Genomic DNA, 23634 nt, shown 5'->3' on the forward strand with positions numbered 1-23634 from the left:
AACAAATTGCATTTGTCGCTATAGGGATTTTTTTAAATGATTTTTTATTAGCGTGTTACAGTTACACACAATATTGGGGTTCATTTTGACATAATTATAGAAGCATGGAATATAATTTGCTCCAATTTAGTCCTCAGTACTTCCTCTTTCCCTCCCCTACTTTACCAAGTTTTTGAAAAGAGCCCTTGTTCACAGAATAACTGTGAACTAGGACCTACTGCCATCTGGAATAAAGGTTATTAATCCAATCTCAAAACCAATGAAGAGGATTTGGAAATACAAATGAACTCTCTTGAAAAAATCCTTGCTTCTGTTCACGACAGTGGCTCCCTAGACCTCTCATTGCTGTGTCTGAAAGAGTGAGCCGAGCAATCTGTTCTGAAAAGAAAGCAGCTTCTTCAGGGGTGGTAAGTCCCATCTTTATGTTAAAACCAACACAAGGAGGCAGTGGAACAGGAACTGTGGAGACCTGAAGGATCAAACATTGCTTTAAAAGTTTGTTCCTCCAATGAGGGCTGACGATGAGCCACTGGGCCTTCCATGGGTGGCTGATGCCAGGGTACTGAGGGTACCTAGCAGTAGCTCTCAGTGGAAGGAAGGATGCTCTGATTTCCTTTCTGGCTCCTAGGACATGTGTCTTCTGCTTCTCACTTTAAGTTTGGGCCAGTTAGTACAAAGGCACTTACTGATTATATAAGTGCTTTTGTTCAATCCATTTACTTCTACTTGGTGCCTGAAATGCTGTTTGTATGGACTTTCCTTCACGTACCTTTCTCTCTTTCTGTCCCCCCCCACACACACACAAAAAGACACATGTTCATACCCACGCATATGCACATGCTAATCCCCAAGTCTTAAAGGCTAAGGGCACCCCTGCAATATTGCTAATGTCTGTGAATTCATAGAATGGAGGAAAGACATAGTTGTTCACATGGGGTTGGTCTCCCCCTTGCATTCATTCAACAAGCACTGATGTTACTTCTGAGCTGGGTACTATCAGGCAAGGTCTTGCCCTTTAAAGTGCTTGCTCTATATTTAATGGAGCAGACAGAAAACTAAATGACCATCTATTTTCTTTTCTTTCTTTCTTTCTTTTTTATATGGGGGTAAACCCAGGGGCACTTAACTTCTGAGCCACATCTCACCTCTTTTTTATATTTTATTTAGAGACAGGGTCCCGCTGAATTGCTTAGGGCCTTGCTCAGTTGCTGAGGCTGGCCTTGAACTTGCGATGCTCTTGCCTCAGCCTCCAAGGCTGCTGGGATTACAGGTATATGCAGCTAAATGGCTATATATTTCACTATGTGGTATTAGGTAGAGCAGGGAACAGTGAGCTCTCCTTGGGTATCTTGAGGAAGGCTTCCCTGGAGGTGACTTGGCTCAAAGCAGCATGATGTGTCCTTGCCAGGGACAATTGTTCATAGGGGAGGAAAGAAAAAAGGAAACTTCAGCCCATGACCAGCCCCTTGGAAGGGGTAACTATGAGATATCTCTGGGTATCTAGACAGGTCTACCCTGCCTGACATCAGCTCAGTGTTCTGGTTCATGTTGGTAAGAACATAATCTAGGTCAACCATTACTAGAACAGGAATAGAAAAAAGCAACCAATCTCCACATTTTCTTGCCTTTGATTTTATGTTTATCAAGGGAAATCTTGTTTTCATTTTTATAGCAAATGTTTATGACTTTGAACCAGGAACTTGCCTGGGTTGTTTCTCCTGTGATGCTGTATCCTGTTTCCTGAGTTGCTAGTTTTGAGATTAAGACTTTTAAGAGGGTTTCCAGCCACATCAAAGGGCAGAGACTGAACCCAAGGTAGCTATGGGAGATCTCTCTAGCCCATTTGCCTGGTAATTGCTTCTCCCAAGGAAAGAGTGACTCTGAATACCCAGATATGGATAGATTTTGTCCCTGCCTAACACAGGCATGGCAGCCTTACACAGTATCTTGGTTCTGCATTAGAAACTTCCTAGTTTCAAGCAATAGCAACCACCTCTGCCTGACCCATTCACAAATGTATTAGAAGGTCAGTGGCTCAGAGAATTGACTGGAAGGCTACAGAATCAGCCTATGAAACAGAACCAAAGAAGGCTGTGCAGTAAGAGCAGGAAACTGATTAGGATGACCACTGTCATCACCCCCCAAACTCTTAATTGTTTCTTACCTGTCCCTGTGTTGCTATGTCTCTCGTGTGAGTCCCAGCTTCTGGCAGGAACATCAATTGGTTAAGTCTAGGTCTCAGACCAACACTGTGGCTGGACTGGCTTTCAAAGTAGGAGAAAAGGGCTCTATCTCCCCAAGATGTACACAGTATGGGATCCCCTGAAAAAGAAGGTGTTCGGATGTCCACCACAGCCCCAGGAGGGGATCAGTGAGCAAAGGTCTCCCATGGGGGACCCTGGTATATAAACCAACACTGAGAAATAATATCAGGACTGGAATTGAGTTGTGATTGTGTTTCTCACAGGACAAACACAAATGAGGAATCAGAAATGATAACTGATACCACTTGCCAACAGTCTCCTATGAATCCGGCACTGAATACATAAGATCAGATCTCATTTGATCTTTCCCTGGAAGCTATGTAGTAGTATCCCTGTTTTACAAATGAAAAAATGGAGCTTCAGGAAGGTTGTTGGGATATTTCCAGGGTTACACAGTTACTGGCATCCAAATTTAGGTCTGCTAGACTTTGGAACTTGCTTTCTTACTACACTGGTTTTCCTATCCTGGGATATACTGAATTGCAGAACATGTTTTTGTCCCTGTTTTATTGCGAAAAATCAAAGTTGGGAATGAGTCTGTCTATAAATCCATCTTTGACACTTCCAGGAAGCTGCCATCAGTTGTTCTTTGTCCCAAAATTCCTTTGGTGTTGCCCAGTTAATGGACACATTCCCCTTTTGTCTTGCTAATTGATCTGCCAGAAAAGTCAAAAGTAACTTGCTATTTTATTTGTTATTGTTTTGTTTCTACTTCTCTTGATGCTTTCCTTGAACTCCTAACTACTGTGTGTGTGTGTGTGTGTGTGTGTGTATGTTTGCAGCCCTGGCAATGTTCCCAAAATATAATGCATGGACAACAATGGATGCTGGATATACCAAAACTGAGGTTTTGGAGCAAAGTCTCCTCTGAGTAACTGATAAGATCCACTAGCTAAGGTCAGAAAGGTTTTCCAGGGGAATGTTGGGGCATTATTCTCTCTCTCCAGGGCCAACAGTCAGCATTCATCCCACATGCACAGGGCATGGTGTCACCTAATTCAGTGCCAAGTCCAGCGTGCAGCCTCCCTGCATAGCCTTGGGCTCAGAGCTCTGAAATGAATTGTTCTTTCATTTAAAATGCTGACCAGGTGACCTCTTAACAATTGGAGATCCAGGAAATTTGGATTAAACAGTAGGGCGCTTCTAGGAGGGGGGATTTTAGGAGTCTAGGAGACTATCTCTTCCCTTTGTAGGGTATAAACACAAAAGGGACAATCTGGCCATTCATGGCCTGAGGAGGTTGTTATACTCTCTGGTTTATGCTGTTGGGGTCCAGTTTCTGCTCTCGGGACTAAAATGAACCTTAAGGGATAATTTCCTCTTGGTCCCAGGAAATAGCAAAGTTTGGTCCTCTGGACTTGGCAGAAGAGGAGAGAAATCCATATCCATCCATCTTATTTATCCTCTTTTATCCAAGATGTGTGGGTAACGTGAATGAGGACAGATCAGAGCAGAGGAATGAAATGGTCTGTTATGGTTTAGATCTGGAATGCCCCCCAAAGTCTCATGTTGAAACCATGGTCCCTAATGCTGCAAGTTTCAGAAATGGGGCTTTTAGGCAATGATTGGATCATGAGGGTTCTGACCTCATCTGTATATCCATAGGAGCTTAATGGACTACTGAGAGATAGGATCTAACCTGTGAAACTATGAGTCAAAATAAAGTTTTCCTCTTCTATATTGTTTATGTCAGGTATTTTTGCCACAGTGACAAAAAGCTAACACATGGTCCCAGGCCTGGAATGAGCCAGGCTGGGGGAGAAAAGTTGAGTTATTGTGATCAAAACAAACAGGCTGGGATTTCACCCAGTCTCTGTAGGGAAAAGGTGATATACGTGTACTCACTAGGAATGTGACAGCCCAGCATTCCTTCCCAGGAACTGTTGATCTCAAAGCTTCCATCCCAGGACAGCTAGCCCTCACCCAACCTCAGAGGTCTTGCCTATCCAGAGCCCCCCAAAGAGATGATGAGTTTAATTCTCCTTGTACTTCATTCTTGAAGATCCTTCCTGTAAAGTCCTATCTTTGGACAAGTGTGGTGAATTCAGTGCAAATTTAAAAGTGAACAAACTTGCCCTAAAGGAGCAAGAATTTCAAAAGGGACAGTTCTCAAAGCCAAGGGGTTCTGAGTTTCTGTCTTAGAGACAGCTCCTGTTGAAGTTGACCCCCAAGTCCAGATGGGAGTTTGAAGGAGCAGGGCTGGTAGAGCATCACTCTAAGAAGCTAGGTCCAGGTGCCTGCTACCTGCACCCACCAGAAGATCTAGGAAGTCAGAGTTCCTCAGGATCTCAGTGCCCCAGGAAATAGCAGCCTTCACTTTTAGCTTGAGTTCTGGGTCCTGCTTATCAACACAAACATATCTTTATCTGCCAGCATTGCCAGGATGGGAGGACATGGTCCCAGCCTCCGGCATGCTTATCCTGTGGGACATGAGGGCAGCAGAAAGACCTGGGAGCTGAAGGATTTCAGCAAAGGGCACTCTAAAGGAAAGGCCCAGTTCTTGGCAGAGTGAATATTCATAGGATAGAGTTTTGGTAAGATGGGGCAGGGGAGGAGAGGAAGTAGCAAGAAAAGCATAGCGTCAGATAAAGGCAGGGCATTCTTTGGAGTATGGAGGATGCTCCAGAGGTCAAGACCTTGAGAGCCTTAGGTGGTGTGCATATGTCTAGCACACAAAGACCCACTTAGGGAAGCTGGGGTGGACACACAGTCTTCAGGTTTCCTACCACCCTCAAGTAGCAGGAGGGCCTAGACTCTGCTGGGTAGTGGGTGAAATGCAAAGGTGACAAGAATAGTAGACACACCATGGGAGTCAATAAGCTTGAAGAGTCCTGGAAATGCGGGTCTGGAAGAGAGTTGTTAAGGGGTGCTGTTGCCATCTGAACCATACAGAGGAACAGGAAGGAGCCACGAGTTTTGGGCACATTTTCTCCTCAGAGTTTGAGAGGAAAGGCTGGGGTGCTCCCCCGGCCCCTTGGAGCCCATCCTGGACCTTCTCACAGTAGGGACTGTGGGATGCTTATGGTTTGTCTGGCCAGTCGCACTAAAAATGGGCGGCTGTTGCTGAGGTCGCCCTTTACCTTACTTACGCTCCCGGTCCTCTGGCCTGGGGCCAGAGGCCTGAGCACGGTGGGGGAACAAATTGTCCACATTTTTGGCCCTGGACTAGGCTGACTAGCAGACACTGGGAAGGGGCGGTGGCTCCGGGGGCAGCGCTCGCCCGCCCGACTCCTCGCTCCCGCCCCTCTTGGCCGGAGGTGGCGCCTCCCCTGTGGCTGTGGCCAGAGCTTGGAGGTGGGGTCGGGGAGCGCGAGCCAGGGCTCTGATGTCACCGCGCGGCCGCGGGCGCCCAGGAGAGAGTCTCAGGCTGGAGCCTCAAGTAAGCGGCGGGGCCCGGGAGTAGGGAGGGGAGGGTGGCGGGATCCTTGGGTCTCCTTCCAGCAAGGAGGAGGCTGGGGAGTTTAAGAGGGGCGGTGGCGGCAGCGGTGGTGGCTGCAGGGTTGGGAACAGCCGGTGTGTCGATCTGACGGAAGGGGTCCTACTGGGAGTCCAGTCTGGTTACTCGAGTGGAGTCAGGCCCCTGCGCACCTTTACCTTTTGCCAGGGTCTGGGAGGGGACAGACCCACCCAGCTGGAGGAGCTCTTGGGGGCGCTGTGTGTGACCAAAACACACCGTGGAGACTTACTCTGCAACCCCCTGTTGCTGCTTTACGGTTGCGGAGCAGCTGGAGAAACGGGTCCCTCCTGCTCCAGAACTTGCCGTCCCGCTGTCCGCGATCTGAGCCCTACTTCGCAGACTGTGAACCCCACAGGAAAAGAGAAATGCTCTGGTCGACGGCCATCCGCTCTCCCGCGGCTCGGCGTGGCTCGGCGTGACTCTGCCGCCCTCTGCGGTCGCCAGAGCCTGCGCCTCTCTGCTGTCTCACATGTCCCAGATCTTGAAGCAGCTGCTATGTGGTCCATCCACAGCCACAGCCGCCCTTCCCCAAGTGTTACCAGCATCCTGCATTTCCTGCTCAAAGAGGGGAGCTAGGGTTTCTGGAGACTCTATGATTGGGCTGCAGAGACCACTGAGTCTGAAAATCAGCAGTGCAGATACTGCGTGGGGTGTTCTGTCTGCATGATGAGGCTGGGAGAGCCACAGAACTTGCCAGAACTCCCAGCCAGTCAGACCTAGCTGGGATGCTGGGATTCAAGACATAGTCCAGAACCTCAGAACCCCGTCTGGCAGGGAGATTGTTATGCACCCAGCGTCCCCACATTGAGTCCCATCCTGAAGGAATACCAACACAAAAGGGTGGCTTGGGAAACGTATCACAGACAGATCAGATGGGAAGTGGCCTTTGATAAAGGGAGGATTTAATTCTGATGATTTGTTGCATTTGGGGTTCTCTTGTACCTCTCTGGTGAGTTTACCTATATTTACTCCCATTGCTTTGGTGTGATTTTTATCCACAGGAAACTGTCTTCATCGATTTCTCCAACATCCTGTAAAATCCTAGGTTTGTCTGTCCTACCCTCTTTGCAGAGCTCCAGACCCACATTCCAACTGTGGCCAGACTTGCCACAGACATGGAAAGGCCTACAGACCCCAGACTAAATGAGCACTGGACCCCTTGGCCAGTCTTCAACCCTAGTTTCCTCCTTCCAGACTGGCACCTCCATCCCCCAGACCTCTGGCTCTGAACCCTGAACCCATGTTTGTCTTCTCTTCCTCTCTTGCTCCTTCATTTAGATGAATGGAATGTTCTTATGGAATGTTTCCCTACTCCCAGGCCCTTATCTGGTGGTTTCCTAGCAGGGATTTCATGCTCTCCCCTTGCTCTAGTGGGGCTTGGTAAAATGAAGCCTCTGGGCTTCAGTTCAGCAAGAGGCACAGTCTGTGCTGCCCAGCCCACAAATGACACTAATGCTGAGGCAGGGACTTCTAGGATATGGCTTCCCTGTCCAGCTACAGGGACTGGCTGGACTGTAAGAGGCTTCTTGTATGCAACCAGATGAGTGTGAAACTCCTTGCTCCTATGCTGAAGGTCCCAAACACACACCAAAGCAGCTGGGCTGTGATGATATAGCTGGTTCTGCAAAAGGGCTGATGTGAACATCTTGTGCAGACATTAACCTACTGGGGCCATCAATGCAAAAACATCCTCGAGACAAGTTAGGATCCATAAGAAACAGACAAGTATACACATGTTTTATCATCCATTCCAATTCTTTTTATCTGATGAATTCAGAATCTTTTGTTTACACAGAAACTTCAAAAAAGATATATTTTCATGACCTCTTTTTCCATATTAGGGATTGAACCCAGGATCACTGAACTACACCCCCAGTCATTTTTTAGGGGGAGGGTAAAGGGAGGTTACTTGGGATTTAGTCCAGGGGTACTTTACCACTGAGATACATCTTCAGTCTCCCCACACACACACTTTTTTTTTTTTTTTAATTTTGAGGCAGGATCTCACTAATTTGCTGAGGCTGACTTCAAACTTGTGATACTCCTGTCTCAGCCACCCCTATTGCACCCCCAGCCTCATTAAAGTAGGCCAGCACTCTGACCTCAAACTTAAAATCCTCCTGCCTCAGCCTCCTGAGCAGCCAGGATTAAAGGTGTCACCACACCTGGTGATTTTCATGACCTCTTTTGAGAAAGTATCTTTATATTTGGTCACCCCTGCCTTTTGCAGCCAACATAGGCAGGAATGGGTGGCATGAGCTAGCCCACGAACTGGGCTTAGAAGGACTGTGAAGAGAGAGAGCTGGTGTTTGAGGTCAAGAGTAGACTTCCTAGAGGAGGCAATTGTTTTCCTAGAAGCTCTACTCTAAAGAGTAGATTCTTGTTTAGAGAGTAGAAACATTTTGCAAAACATGTTCCCAAACCAGAGTATGTGGACCAATCTGCAGGGCTGTGGTTAATGGTCACGGAGATGCCCCCAGGCAGATGACATCAGATGTTGTGAGCTCCAGGTCTGCTGAAAGCCCTCACTAGGGATGTTGCAACATTCTCTCCCATATCCTCCCACCACTAACCCCACTACCTGTCCTCACCAGCAATCTGTAGTATCCTGGGTCTCAAGATGGTGGGTGGAAGGTGACTCTGAATTACAAATAGTTTCTGGGATGCTCAAATAAGCCTGCTTTTCTATTCCACCCCAGTTGTGGATCACCAAAATTTTTCTATACTCTCCACCAAGCATCTTAGGAAAGATAAGCTCCCCTCCTAGGTTATTGGGAGCCCCAGGTTGCCAAGCCTCAAAGCTACTTGATAGTAGCACAGGGGTGCACACCTATAATCCCAGTGACTCGGGAGGCTGAGGCAGGAGGATCGAAAGTTCAAAGCCAGCCTTAGCAACTTAGCAAGGCCCTAAGTAACTTAGCTGGACCCTATCTCAAAGTAAAATATAAAAACATGCAGGAGATATTACTCAGTAGTTAAGTGCCCCTGGGTTCAATCCCCTGTACCAACCAACCAACAAACCAAACCAACAAAAAAGTCACCCTGATGCAGGCACACACATCCACCTCTTCCCTTTGCTCCCTCTCCCAGCACTGGGGAGGTATGATTTCCAGCCACTCCTACTGTGTCTACCCACTCTGTTTGTTTCTAATAATAGATAAGTAACCTGGCTGTTCAGGGTCTAATAGTGACAAGCGCCTCACCTATTCTGTTCCTTCTCCAGAAAAGACTGTCAGAAAGGCAAGAAGGGTGGGCAAAAGCCAAAAAGCCCTCTTCTTTTCAACCAAGGCCACCCCTACATCTTTTCCCTGAAAATCTGTTCCTTCCCCTGCCATTCAATAAATATTTATTTAACATTGACTGCATGCTAGGCACTGTGTCAGGCACTGATGAATAAGGGCAAGGCCTGTCCTCAGGAAGCTCAGGGGTGGGAATGGGGAAGGGAATGGTAAGCTAATAATTATATTGCAGGATGGTGAACGCTGTGGAAACTCAGGACTGTGGGCATCACAAAATACAAAGAGACCTCTAAGCTTAGTCAATTAGAGGAAGCAAGAAAATCAGGGCAAGGGGTGGGAGTCAGTTAGTCATTCTCAGACAAAAGTCAGTATCTCAGAAATAGTATATTCTGGAATCTGCCAGTAGTTTGTGGGGAGGCAGTATTTCCCATGTGAAGTTTGAGCTTTGTTGGGTTTGGAAAGGACATGATAAACTGGTTTTCAGTAGGGTTTGCCTCTAGGAAATGGATTCTGGTTGCAGTGAGTTTGGAGGCATGCCCAGATTTCAGCCAGGGATCTGCCACTTACCAACTGTGTGCCCTTGGACAAATCATTTCCCCTCAGAACCTCAAGGTCCTTATCTGTAAAATCCAGATAGTGGTGAGGATCAAGATGAATATTTATATGAAGACCCAGAATATAAGAATATGCACAGAAGCAGGGAGAGAGGCTGTGATGTTGCCCCTGCCCTCTGTGATCTGAGAACATTTTCAGCATTGTTTTATCCAGCAGAGATCACATGGAGAAGCTAACGAAGTGGCTAGGAAGCAGCCTGGGTGGAATAGGTGGGGGTTGGTGCACAAGTATGTTATCAGCGCTGCAGGAGGTGGCAGGGTAGAGGCCTCCACTGGGAGTCCTAGCAGGGAATGGACTAAGTGCCAATCGCTTTCCCTGAGCAGAGGCTCTCCGTGGTGAAGGGCCAGCAGTCAGTCCTAGCTTTTACTTGGAACACCACCCCACATGTTTTTCTAGGATCCACGGAACCAGCCTGCTCCTTCTGCACAGCCATGGAAGCCCTGGGTCCCAGGGACGACAGCGCCTCCCCGGCCTCATCCACACCAAGCCTAGACTTACGGCGGCTGTCCACTCGCGCTGACTCGGCCTATGGTTCTTTCTCGGCCCCTGAAGCACGCACGCCGTCGCCTCGCGCGGATCTCCACCCTTACCTCGACTGGGAATACGTGCGCGTGGTTTGGGGCGGCCCAGCCCCAGCTCCCCCTGATGCCGATCCTCCCACCACGCAGCGGCCGAGGCCAGCTGTTGCTGCGTGCTGTGAGCCATGGCCCCCAGAGGTCCAGGGAACCTCGGGGCCACTCAGCAGACAGGCAACCCCGCTGCTATACGCGCTGGCTGCAGAGGCTGAGGCCGGGGTGCAGGCAGCCGAGCCACCCAGCCCGCCAGCTTCCTGGGCGGCCTACCGCCAGCGATTGCAGGGCGCGCAGCGGCGAGTGCTGCGGGAGACATCCTTCCAGCGCAAGGAGCTCCGCATGAGCCTGCCCACCCGCCTGCGGCCAGCTGTCCCCGCGCGGCCCCCCACTGCGCACCTGCGCTCCGCCTCGCTTAGCCACCCGGGCGGGGAGGTAGGACCCACGCACTCCGGGGCTCCAGGGACAGGATCCACTGGTCCGGGGCACCTCGCCAATCAGCAGGGGAAATGGTGCTTCTCAGAGCCAGGAAAGTTGGATTGCATGGGTCGGGTTGGTGGGCTGGCGGGGGAGTGCTTGAGCTTGGCCTGCTCCAGCTCTGGCCTCGGCAGTCCTGAGCCCCAGGAGTTGCAGGCTGAGGTCAAAGGGTTGCAGTGTTGGGTGCAGGCTGAGGCCCAACCCCAAAGCACAGCGGAGCTGAACTCCGGGTCCACGAAGCTCGGCAATGCCTGTAGGCCTGCCAGTCGGAGTCAGAGCCCGTCAGGAGAGGTCTTGGGCCCCTGGAAAGGTCCAGGAGGGGCCGTGGCCCCTGTCCAGGTATGGAGATAGAGGATGCAGGCTTGTGGTGGAGGGGAGCATGTGGCAGATGGCCACATTTCAGCCAACTGCTCACCTTTCCAGGCTGTTTCCCAAGCAGCAGAAAACCCCAGACCGCTGTTTCAGACCAAACTTTCCAGGTGAGACACATGGACCACTCTGGAAGTTGTGGGAGGCTGCTTTCACAGCTCTTGCTTAAGAAAGGACCCTGCGAGCCCCTCCAACCAACCCTCATTTTGAGTCTTCTGTCTTGCAAACTGCACACTTTTCTGTTTCCTTGGTGCAGCACGAAGACTTTCCTTCCTGGTCACTGTGGTCAGTGTGGGATCCCTGCCTCCAGATTCTTGACTCAGAAGGAAGCTGCATTGGTGCATCCTGCAGAGGACCCCCAGAGCAGCCCTGCCAAGTGTGAGCAGGAGGTCTCAGAGATCTGCATGGAGTCTCCATATGCCCTCCTTCCCTCCCTTCCTGATGATGAAGTGTTCCTGGAAGAAACCCTGCATGTTGGAGTGAGATCACTTCCAGACTCCCATATCCCCCAGGAATTTCCAATCAGGTGAATTCCTTCTTGCTTCCAAGCAGAGTGAGACACTCTCCCTCACACATAAACCTCTAGAAATGCTAGAGGGGCAGGGAATCTTCTCCTAGCTGGATCCTGGAAGGCCAGGTAGTTGGGGTGGGGGTGGGGGAAGGCATCCCTCGAAGATCACTCTGGCCTCAGTCAGAGATTTTTTTTTTTTTGATTCGGTATCTTTTCTGTTTCCAGTGTCCATGCCTCTGACCAGCAATGTGGAACTGGCTTGGGCCAAAGGACTGGCCAGGCTTCAGTCCCCCCAGAGTGCACCCTGCATGAATGTCTGGGGACTGCAGGGGCAGATGACTGCTGGCAGGAGATGAATGGTTCTGTGGGTATCTGCAGGCCCACAAGCTATATCCCCCTTGGGACTGCAAATGGTGACATCTCAATCATTGATACCAGTGGACTGCTTACCACTGACCACCCTGCAGTTGATGCCCTGGGACCTTCAGGCAATGATAAACTAGGGTCCCCTCACCATACGTCCCTGGCCTGGGGTACTGGACAGCCTGGTTCCAAGCCAACATGGCCATGTCAACGTCTTGAGGAGCTGGTTCAGGAGCTGGCCAGACTAGATCCCTCTCTAAGTGACACTCTTACCTCCCAGCCATGCCCAGAGCCACCCCTGGGCCTGCTGGATGGGCTGATTCCTTTAGCAGAAGTCTGGGCTGCAATGAAGCCAGGCTGTGGTGAAGCTGGAGAAGAGGGTCCTGGTACTTCTGAGCCAGGGTGAGTGAGAGGCACCAGGGGCTCAGGATTCTAAGCTTCCACAGTCTGGGACAGGACAACCCAGGGAATTCTAACTTTGTCCCCAGGTCCTATCAATTCAACTTTACCCAGCTCCTGCCAACTTCTCAGGAGATGACAAGGCCTGAAAACTCTCCCTCCTGTCCTATGCCTGACTGTCTTAATGCCCAAACATCAAACAACAGCGTCCAGGCTAAGAAAGTGAGTGTGGAGAAGTTGGTGGACGCTGGGTGGGGCAAGAGTCCAGTGTCTGGGCTGGGAATACAGAGGCCCAGCCCTGGCCTTGAGTACCCAACCCCTCCCTGTAGGTGGAGCTAGTCGGCCTTCTCCAAGAGATGCTGCAGGACCTTCACATCCAGGAGGAGCGGCTGCAAGATGCTGCCCAAGAATGGACCAGACGCCGGGTGGCTCTGGAATCCGCAGTGAGCCAGGCCTGTGCACCCCGGGAACTGGAGCGGTTCAGCCGGTTCTTGGCCGACCTGGAGCGCGTCCTTGGCCTCCTGCTGCTACTCGGCAGTCGCCTGGCCCGTGTGCACCATGCCTTAGCCCGGATGGGCTCAGATGGTGACCCTGATGAGCGGGTAAAGGGGGTTCAGGCTGGGGGAGAATTGGGCGGGGAGGCACCAGGGGCTCAGGATTCTCAGGGTTCTATTTTTGTCTCTGGCTGAAACCATCCAGGGATCAGCGGTGCCTCACTGCTGTCACAGCATTCTCTCCCTGTGGCTCTAGGACTCTCTGTTGCAGCGACTTGGGCTTCTGCAACGGCAGCAGGAAGATGCCAAGGAGCTGAAGGAGCATGTGGCTCGGCGTGAGCGGGCCCTGCGCGAGGTGCTGGCCAGGGCACTGTCTGCAGAGGAGTTGTGCTCCTACAGTGAGCTGCTGGTGGGCAAGGCCACCCTTCTGACCCAGCAGCGCTGCCTGGAGGAACATGTCCGGCTCTTTCAGAACCAACTAGACGCCCTTGGGAGCAACCTTGGCTTTCATCCCATCTCTCCCAGGCCGTCCTGGCCCCCAGAGACCTGCCCTCAGGATAAACCACCCTTCCTTCCTCCCTCTATCTAGTTACAGGTGGCAGGATGGGGCACTGCCCCACCTCACCCACACAACTGGGGCCATGCTGGCTTATTGGGTGCTTTCCCTTGAGGAAGCCAGAGAAGACCCAGGCTGGTTGTTTTCCCAGGCTACTCCTTCCTGGTATTCTCATGTGACCTTACCCATGTCTGGTGGGTTATTTAGGGATTAACTTAAGAACCTTAAAAATGGCAGTATCGCCCATTTTTATGATGAAAGAGGGGCTTTGTTAGTACTGGTTGGAGAAAGAGGAGACAAGTCTGAGGAGCACTTCTACTTGAGATTCAAAATGGCCTTATTTTTTCAATAAAAGTTTCTAATAGAAGTGTGTGTGTGTGTGTGTGTGTGTGTGCGGGCGTGCGCGCACACGCGCATGTGTATCCATCCTGCACACAAATGGAAAGAAGAGGAAAAGGAAGGGGTCTTGTTTATAAATGCAGCCACCAGGGAGTGGAGTAGGCCCACCCCTATAATCCCAGCAACTCAGTAGGATGAGGCAGGAAAATCACAGTTCAAGGCCAGTCGGACAATTTGTGTCTCAAGATGAAGGTTTAAAAAGGGCTGAGGTGGTAGCTCAGTGGTAGAGTGCTTGCTTAGCATGCTTAAGGCTCAAGGCCCTGGGTTCAATCCTAATACCTACAAGCCCCAGTCCTGGCTGACCAGAGCAGAAGAGGGACTTGGCAGAATATCAGGTCTGGCAATGTCTAGGAAGACTGGATAACCAGGATTGAAAGTAAAAAGGACCAGGTAGACAACGGGCTCTAAATACCACTGCCATTACAGTAATTAGCTATTATGTTGACTGCATCACTATCACGAAAGCCTAGGTCTGATCAGCTGAGTCCAGGTCTCCTTAGCTGGTTTTAAGCAGACCCTCTCAACTTCAGTATGGAAGTTGGAGTACTATCTCCTTTTAAGATTCAAGGAAGAGGGAATTTCCCCAAATTGAACATGGGTAAAGATCTTTGCTGCCTAAAATCCTTTACAAATGCCCAGTACACTTGGATATTTGGGAACATTCATCCCAAGACTCAGAAACAATTTTCCTCTTCCAGTTCAAAACTTGGAGCTGGGCACCATGGTCCACATCTTTAGAACCAGCATTTGGGAGGCTGAAATGAGAATATTTGCTTGAGACCATGAATTCAAGACTAGTTTGGGCAACATAGTGAGACTCCACCTCAATAAACAAAACTGAGCTTATTCAGTTCTTTTTCAGAGGCCCCCACTGAGTTAGCCAGGGCAGTGAGGGTAGTTGAGGATAGAAACTGAAAGGAAGGAGTGGGATCTGGAGACCCTCCATGCAGGGACAGAGCACCTGGAAAGGCAGCTGCAGTTGTACACCAAAGAGAATTATCTGGGGGTGGGCTGAGGTGGTATGAAACATAGAACAAAGTCCCCATCAGTTGTGCATCAGCTCTATGTACATAGAATCAGGTTTGCAATTGTGCATGTGAAAATATTTCAGTATTATAGCTGCAAACACCAGAGACAAGAATATTATTCTGCAAAGGTTAAGGATATTTTTGGAAGTTGGGCACATTAAAAGGCATGAGTGTGTATTTAAAGCCTACTGACCCTAAAGTGAGAAATCTCTGCTTCTGAGCTTGTTTTCTGATGTGCATTGTCACTAAGTGCAACTGGTTGGGAATTTTAAATGGTTGTATTCATACCAAAAGCATTAGTTATAACAGTCGTGCTATTGAGCACAGAACAATGCTCACATTGTACCTCCTTATAAAAAACATATGGAGCTCCTGCTGAGGCCATTGCGGGTTCTAACATTATGCTTTGCTTCTCTCCTTTGAACACTGTGGGCGGGGTCTCAGTTCCAAGGTCCTCAGCTGAGCAAGTCTGCATTATAGACGGAAGCTACTAATTTCTTCCTTTTTGTCCTGCACAGTTCTCCATTGCATTCTCCCATTATGGTATTCTTAGAAACACATTTAAGCGCTGTTGTCTATTAGGCCAATGGGAATTGTATGTTTCAGACAAAGCACTTCCAGCCTGGGTCAGGCATTGAGCGCATGGGTATGGAGGTAGGGGCATCTGCCATCTTTCGATGAAACTGAACTTTAGTTCTGTGCTGGTCTTTCCATGGGGGAATATGAAGCTTCTGTGCTCAATCCTGCTAGCTCAAGAGTAGGGCCACTCTTTCTGCTCTGGTCCTTCTGTCTTGCCTGTCCTTCCTGCCGATTTTCCTCACTTCCATGCTGTTATTCCTTCAGAGAGCAAGAATGAGTTGTTCAGAGATGTTCTGTATTGCCAACACAGACCTCAAGACTTTTGGGGGACCTGAAGTCCGGTGAATTGACCCTCCAGGACACTGCCAGCAGAGGGCACTGTTCTCTTTAAGGTGAAAGCTACCCCCCACCGTTATCACCCTCAGCCTCTCCAGCTAGCAAACTCTGGTCAAGCCACTAGGACTTTGTCATGTCCTGCAGAGCAGTGGCCCTAATGGGCCTGAAAACTGGAGCTGAGCCTTTGCTTCTGTCAGAAGGAAATTCTGGCTAGCTAAGCAGGGAAAGGCTGGCTCACTCTCCTTTGCCACAAGGTCTCTGCTGGAAAGTGCTTGGCTAATGAGAAGTGCAGGGGAGGAAAGCCGGGGGTGTTGATCCTGAGCATCGGTATTACAATAGGCCTTGAGCAGATTCCCAGAGTGGAAAAGAGTGTTGCAAAAAAGAGATGCAATTGGGGTTTCTGCCGCCCCACGCTTTAGCCGCCCGCGTCCGTGACTCCTGGTCGCTTCCCACCCCTGGCTGCCTGAGACGGTGCCCTGGGGCCTTGAAGGAGCTTCGGCTTCTGCTGGAGTGGTTGCCCGGCAACAGGCAGCCCCGCGGCCGCCTCCCCTGCTCGCCTCGCACCGCCCCCGCTGCTCCTCCTAATAAGGATTTAATTAGTGTACTTTTTACCTTCAGACTGTAAATTGGAAGCAGAATGGGGAAGCAGTGTTCCGCGGTGCTCCAAACCAGTGAGCAATCTGTCTTGAACATCCTGCTCGGCACACAAAGTACCTCCCTGAGCGACTGGCGTAAACCTCAGGGATCCTCTCTGGAACAAATTGCCGTGCTATTCATTCAGATGTAAATCAGAAGCTGAAGAGCAAATTTAGGTCAAATGTAGTTGAGGACTTTAAAGAGAAGAGGTGAAAGGGGAATTTGGGGACGTGGGGAGGCAGAGGGGTACTTGCTATGAAGAAATCCTCCCCCAGGCCCCGTAGTGTTACTGTTTTAGCCTTGCTGCTCTTCAAAGGTCACAAAAATCACTTGTCTGTTGTCTTTGATATTTAAATGAACACGCACTTCCCAGTAGCAGGAATTTTTTTCCTATGTGGGAGAGGTCTGCATTTCTTTCTCCCTTCTCTCCTCTTGCAGGTAGGCACACATCCAGCTACCCAGGCTTCCTAGAGTCAAGTGCAGAGGAGTTAGGCCAGTTCAAGGCAAAAGGCTCTCTGCAGAGCCATAGAGAATCTATTTATGAAACCATTTTCAATGGTCACAGAGTTTCTTCAGGTAAAAGTAAAAAATGGGGGGGGGGAATATGGATCCTGGGTGGGTCTAGACTTATAACCCTGTGTTCAGGGGTTTCACCCCCCCTCCATCCTGGGCAATAGTTTAGGTGTCATAGGTTGGTTGCTAGAGCAGTATGGGCTAAGAAAGACAATTGTTTCTATGTTTTTAACTTTTACTTATATGTGGTGCTGAGGATCAACCCAGTGCTTCACATGTGCTAGGCAAGCACTCTACCACTGAGCTACAACCCCAGCCCTGAGGCTTCTATTTTAACTAAAGTGATATTATATACAGAACAGGATAATTTCCTTTTTGTGGGAATATGTTTTTTCCTAGTTCAGTGAATTAATTTATGTATGCAAATGCTGACATGGTAAAAAAAAATGGTGATCATATTAGAGTAAATCCATAAACCAGTGCTATATAGTTTTGGAATGTAGGCATGTACACTGTGGAACCAACTCAGTACCCTTGTAATATCTCCAGTTGGCAATGGAATTCAGGAAAAGCCTTACTTATTCCATAAGTTCCTCCCTCCCCACAGCCCATTAGAATAGGTACTGCATCATAAGTCCCACAGAGGAAGGAGATGTGAGCTTGGAGAATTGGGTGATTTGCTCAAGGTCCCTAAGTGAGTAAGGGGCTGAAACCACCTTGCTTCTAGACAGGGTAATGGAAAAGAACACAGGGATGCCACCCCAACTCTGTCATTACTAGCTGTGAGGCCCTAACAAGTTACTAAAAGTTTCAGTTCCCTCATTTTACAATCAAGATATTAATTATATTCCTTATAAGGTTTGGTTAAATATTTAGAGTTGTGCCTGGCACTTGCTTAATGTACATGGCTTACGTTGTATGTATTATCCCTACCCTAGATCTCCATTAGGTGAATGAGACTTGCTCAAGAATACCTTAATCTCCATATGGGAAATGTAAAAATTTATTAGAAAGTTTGTTATGGATATGACTCATGCACCTCGATATCAACGATTAACTTCTCTCCCATTAAAAGGAGTCATTATCCTCTCTGTGACAATTTTACCACCTAAATAGCCTTAACAGTTCATTTTTGGGAATGCCCTTCTAGAGGAGAGCCTATTGCTGGGCAATATATAGTTCTTTTTAAAAAATTATTAAATATATGAATATATGGTTCTTGAAATCTCTTTCTCTCTCTCTATATATATATATTTTCTACTGTCTTACTTTATAATTTCAGAATGTCCTGGTCTGAAATAAAATAACAGTGGTTTTCTAACACCTGAGTTTTAGGTTTACCAATCCTTAACTCTTGCCAAATGTTTTATTTTGCTTGGACACTCTTTAGAAACACAGGGATTCCTTTGGCCATTCAAATAACACTTTTCTGATGTAAGTATGTAATAAACTATTTAATTATTAGTGTTAGTTTAGCTTTTGTCTCTCAAGGCAAGTGATATCTGTGTCTGTGATCTGTTATCCTGTCTCAATCAAATATCTTCTTTATCATAGAAAATCTCTAATATTTCATTCTTTTAGATCTTCAGCTACTAAAATTGCTATAATTATTGCCTCCCACATTTTTTTCTTAAGAGGCAGAATATTTAATTTGCCTTTTAAAATAATTTATGCAGACTAGTTAGAGTTCCACACAAGGAAGGTAATGAAGGGTCAGATCAGGGCCTGTATTTATCCACAGCTCTTGGCTACTGTAACTATGTGTGGTTGACTCTTAGTTTGGAGAGAAATCCAAATTCTTTCAGTAATAGAATGCTTGAAAGAAGTAGAAGAATGAGGGTGGAAAAGAAAAAAGTAGGTAAAAAGAAAATAAAAACACAGTAGCAAAAGCTGAATAATGTTTAAGGGAAGTATATCTCACAAAAACGTGAATAAAATGCTGTCTGTTTATTTTGTTGCTTAAATCAAAACATTCCATGAATGATTTGCCTTAAATAACTTCAAAGGCCTCATGATATATACTGAAGAAGAGGGAAAGCCCTACTACTCTCTGCCACAAAAATCATTTGATATAACTAATGACATGCAAACATAATTTGCAAAAGCAGACCATTATCACGATATGACATAAAAAAGTTGACTGAGCAAATAGATTTGACATCTTTGAAATAGAAAATGTACCATTATAATTATCCTGTGCCAAACCTGGGAAATCTTGGCGATATCTACAAGCCTTCTCAATTTACAGATAGAAACAAAGGTCCAGAGAAATTAAGTTCTCAGTTCAATGTCACTGAGCAAAGATTCTTCTACATGTTATTTTAGAATAAATTGTCTACTTTCAATTTTTTTTTAAAAAATAGATTCACATACTTTTTGCTTATTCAGGATTTTCAAGTAAAAGAGTTACTCCTTAATTGCATCAATTACTATTTAATCAGTTGTTTTTCTGGTATGATGTTATAACTTTTTTTCCTTTGAATATTCACCCACTGCACTGAAAGGTTTAGCAAGGTGTGAAAATCACAGATTCAGAAATGTGGCACTAAGGCATAATTCACAAAGAGATCACAATTTAAGAAAACTAAATATTCATGCCAAATCAGAATAGCCACCTGTGAGTGCCAAACATACATTTACATTTCACCATAAGTATTCCCAAAATGTCTCTTTTCTATCTTTGTTAAATCATGTTTACTCCCAAGATGCACTTGTTTCTTAATATTTAGCATTCACAGTACAACTGCAATTAGTTACATTCATATGGGTCACAATAGTTATTCTGTGCTCAAGACTCCCCAGAATCATGATTGACTAAAATGAGGTAGATGAACTTTTAAGAGTTTTCTTGGTTGGGACTAATTTCCTTTAGATCTTGAGCATTCTATTTGTTTTAAAATGGAATTCCAAAATATTTAGCAAAAGATTGAAAATGTCTGAGCTCTTTGCCTAAAAATGGAAAAATATAGTTTTAAAAGGTTATTATGAAAGTTGCTTTACCTCATTTCAATTTAAAAACAGAATAAAAGCATCAAATTACAAAACCACTACATATCTTAAAGTTGACAAATAACCCAACATCTTTGAACATTCAAAGAGACCCTTGCTCTAGTTCTGGCTTGGGAGTGTGTAGACTCAGAGGCATCTGGTTAGCTCATTCAGGGGCCAGACCAGCTGCTGCCCCTTAACCTTTGATCCTAAATTTTAAGTCTCCTCCAGAGTTCAGGACTGAAGGCTGGTTTCTTCATAGGAGCCTTTCACTGAGATCTCAATCAGACAGATCAGGTTTCAAACAGAGGCTGGAAGTGCAGGCCCATAAGGATAAAACAGGCTGCAGTGGACAAAGTTGGAAACAAGTGTTGAGCCCCATTCTTGGGCAGACTTAGACTATGAGGCGAGCCCAGGTAGACCAACCAGGCCATAGCCCCATGGATCTTCAGGTTGCCGGGGGCAGACTGGGCACCAAACCAGCTAAAGGCCCCGGTGCAGGTCGACGAGAGACTTCTGAGAAGGCTGGCAGGCCACCACGGATCTTTGTCTTTTTACGCGGAGCCATGGGCGAGGCGCCCAAGAACTTGCTGAAAGAGCTCGACTTCTTCAAGCCACGGGCCAGGTCCTGGAGCATCAGGTCGTCGGCCAGGACACCCAGAAACGCGCTGGTGGTGGAACTGAGGATCGTGGCGGCCACTTGCACTGGATGCCGGGTAGCAAGGCTACCACTTCCACCACTGGTAGCATCTGGCTCGGTTGCTCCTCGCAGGCCTGGGTCACCAAGCAGTCGTCGCACCGCATAAGAGGAGCCAGGACGCAGATACTGGTAGGCTCGACGTCCGCTGTGGTCACGGACATGCACTTGAGCACCCAGACGCACCACCAACAGCACGGCGGCGTCCTCGTGGCCGTGCAGAGCGGCTAGGTGCAGCGGTGTGTAGCCGCCATGCGAGCGCGCGTTCACGTCGATTGGCGCGCCACCACGACGCGCGACCTCCACCAGCTGCAGCGCCATCTCACGGTCGCCGCTCTTGGCCGCCCAATGTAGGGCGGTGAAGCCAGATATAAAGTCGCGCTTGGCAGCTAGGCCGCGGTCCCGCAGCAGCAGCCCGTGAAGCTGGTGGGTCCAGCGGCCAGTGGCCGTCCGCACTAGCCACTCGTGCTCAGTAGGCTCCAGGGGCACGGCGGACGGCGGCTGTGCGGTGGGCATCTCCTCGGTGTCGGGGCTCAGCAGACGCGGGCCACTGCGCGACAGGCGCCTTAGGTGCGGGGAACGACCGGGGCCCAAGTGGAGGCCCAGGCCCGACTCCTCAACTGAGAGCCGCCTCAGGAGCAGCGGGGAGCTCCGAGGGCTGGGCTCCTCCGACAGCTGCCGGCGCAGGCCTTGCTCCTCTGCTCGGACCCGGAGCGTGGCGGGGCCCAGGACGCAGCGTACGGGCAGCATGCAGGGCTTCGGCGGCAGCGCGCGCGGAGCGGGTGGCGGCGGCCCTTTCGCGGTCCTGGGTCCAGGTTCCAGGTCTGCGCCGGGAGAGGTTTCCTCCGACGGCATGCTAACCGGCGAGGCCACTTCCGCGGAGGAGCCCTCTGAGGACAGAGCTAGCTCAAAGGCTGGAACCCGGGGGTCCGCGGGATCCTCGGGGTGCTGGGCCGAGCCTAACAATGGCACCCCAGTGGGCTGGGTGGGTTCAGGGGCCGGATCCCCGGGGGCGTCCTGGAGCTCTGATGGCGGGGCCGGGTCCTCCGGTGATTCTATGGACGGCTGCACGGAGGCCGAGAGCGCAGCTCCTGGGCCAGAGTTTTCCCCTAGCGAGACGGAAGTGGCCTTCGACGGCGGGGTCAGTGCCCCAGGGATGCAGGGGGCCAGGGGCTCTGGTCCCTCTGAGGGCCGAGGCTTCTTCCTCAGCACCACGAACTTGACGCCGTCCAGCTCCTTCACCACCGCCACGTCGTTGACGAATTGCTTGAAGCGGTCCCTGCGGGCTGCGCGGCCGCGCGGGTCGCCGGCATCCAGCAGCGGCTTGAAGCGGCTCAGCAGCTCCGAGTTGCGCACCTTCCCGCCGCGCTCCTGCAGGAAGCCCAGCACTGCCGCCTGGCTCACCCCGGCAGCGGCGGCCGCAGCGGCAGCGGCAGCGGCCAGCGCCATGGTCCGGCCCAGCCGCGGAGGGAAAGTGCGGCAGCCGCCTCCCCCGGGTCCCGGGTCCCCGCTGCGGGGCAGGTGGACGCCGCGGCGCTTCCCGGGACACGCGGGATCCGGGTTTCCGGGAGTGAAGTCCGCCGCGGCTGGCTCACCTGGTGATGGTCCCCGAAGAAGGAGCTCGGTCACGCCTGCGCCGTGGGGCCAGGCTGCCTCCCGGCCGAGGGCACAGGGGGCCGCGGCGAGGGGCCCCCGCCAGCGCCCCGCCGGGCCCCCAGCCTCGGGGCTGGATTTCTGTCTTTATATTCTGTCCAATGGGCACCGGGCTCCATGCCCCGTGCGCGGTGCTCGCCTTACAGGTGACAGCTGCCACTGGCGCCGCGGAGGGAATGGGGGAGCGGAAATTCTCCACCGTCCCCCCCACCCCAAACCCGGAATTAAAGGCCGAGCAAGCGCTTCAGCTCCGCTCCCGGTTGCTAGGTGGGCGTGTTCCCCAAGGATGCCGAGGTTGATTGGTGAGGCATGGATATAATTTCCTTTAAGCAATTTAACTACCATTAAAAAAAAGCAATATATTTTTTGAAAAAACCATCAATATCTTCCCAATTTTCTAATGCATTTCACACAGGAACGGCTTCTTGGAATTTACAGCAAAAACAATTCTGTACCTGGCAGTGTACGTGACTTGAGGTTTAAAAGAGGTGCTTTCAAAAGCAGCATTCTCAAGCAAGACAAAATAAATTTTTTTTTTCACGTAGAATTTTGGGAATAAGCCCACAGAAAAACATGAAGGAAAAAAATTCACCTGTAATCACCATTAAAATTTTGAAATATTTTACCCCCATGTACATGTGTGCACATGTTGATGCTTTAAAATAAAGTTGAAATCATTGTTTTAATGCTGGGTATTGAACCCAAGCTGCTTCACCCCAGACTGTAGTGGGTTTTGAAAACTTCATTTAGGGCTGGGATATAGCTCAGTTTCAGAGTTCAGGCTTTACATATGTGAGGCCTGGAGTTGATCCCGAACAAACAAACAACTGAATTTATTTCACAAGTATTTATCGAGCATCTAGTTTGTGCCAGGGCCTTTTGGGGCTGTGATACATGTCAGATAAAAACCCTGACCTACTGCAGCTCATTTATCGGTAGGGATCAGAAGTAATACAGTGAATCTGAAAACTGTATAAAACCATAGCTAAATTCTATGGGGAAAAAAGAGGAGGAGATAAAACAGAGGAGGGGGCAATTGTGAGCTGGGTGGGCAGAGTAAGACTCACTGTGAAAGTGACAAGCAAGGATTTGAGATCAGGAAGTTATGTAGGTGGAGAAGAGTTCTCTGAGAAGAAGGAACCATCAGGGCAAAGATCAGTTTCTTAATTGATAAGCCCAGTACAACAAACTTCTGATAAATATGTAGAAGGGGTAGCCTATTGTAATAGTTGAAGAGGAAAAGACTCTAGTGCCAAAATTCCACACTTGATGGACTCGGATTGTGGCTCAGTGGGTAGAGTGCTTGCCTAGCATGTGTGAGGTGCTGGGTTCCATCCTCAGCACCACATATACATAAATAAAATAAAGTTCCATTGACAACTTAAAAACATTTTTTAAAAAATCCACACTTGAATCCTAGAAAATCCTAGACCTCTCTATGCCTCAGTTTTCATACCTGTAAAGAGGGTGTATGAGAATAGTACTTACCTTG

General features: G+C 49.1%; 2 protein-coding genes across 3 annotated transcripts; one reads left to right on the top strand and one right to left on the bottom strand.

Moving 5' to 3' along the window:
* Nucleotides 1–282: 282 nt before the first annotated feature.
* Shroom1 (shroom family member 1) lies at nt 283–13680 on the top strand. 2 transcript variants are annotated; one of them, XM_078050754.1, is made up of 8 exons: nt 283–407; nt 9972–10960; nt 11045–11100; nt 11247–11516; nt 11727–12266; nt 12353–12485; nt 12593–12865; nt 13014–13680. In XM_078050754.1, exons 2-8 carry the CDS (start codon nt 10007–10009, stop codon nt 13344–13346), a joined length of 2559 nt encoding a protein of 852 aa, XP_077906880.1. In that variant the 5' UTR covers nt 283–407; nt 9972–10006; the 3' UTR covers nt 13347–13680. The 2 variants fall into 2 exon arrangements, with proteins under 2 accessions (XP_077906880.1, XP_005335822.2); XM_005335765.5 differs by lacking the exon at nt 283–407 and adding an exon at nt 5484–5643.
* A 5052-nt stretch (nt 13681–18732) lies between these two features.
* Nucleotides 18733–22373, bottom strand: Sowaha (sosondowah ankyrin repeat domain family member A). The gene has a single exon (XM_005335768.5). It carries the CDS (start codon nt 21936–21938, stop codon nt 20241–20243), a length of 1698 nt encoding a protein of 565 aa, XP_005335825.2. The 5' UTR covers nt 21939–22373; the 3' UTR covers nt 18733–20240.
* Between the last annotated feature and the right edge of the window lie 1261 nt (nt 22374–23634).

This window comes from Ictidomys tridecemlineatus, chromosome 1 (genome assembly GCF_052094955.1).
Source record: "Ictidomys tridecemlineatus isolate mIctTri1 chromosome 1, mIctTri1.hap1, whole genome shotgun sequence".
In the NCBI taxonomy this organism is placed as follows: Eukaryota; Metazoa; Chordata; class Mammalia; order Rodentia; family Sciuridae; genus Ictidomys; species Ictidomys tridecemlineatus.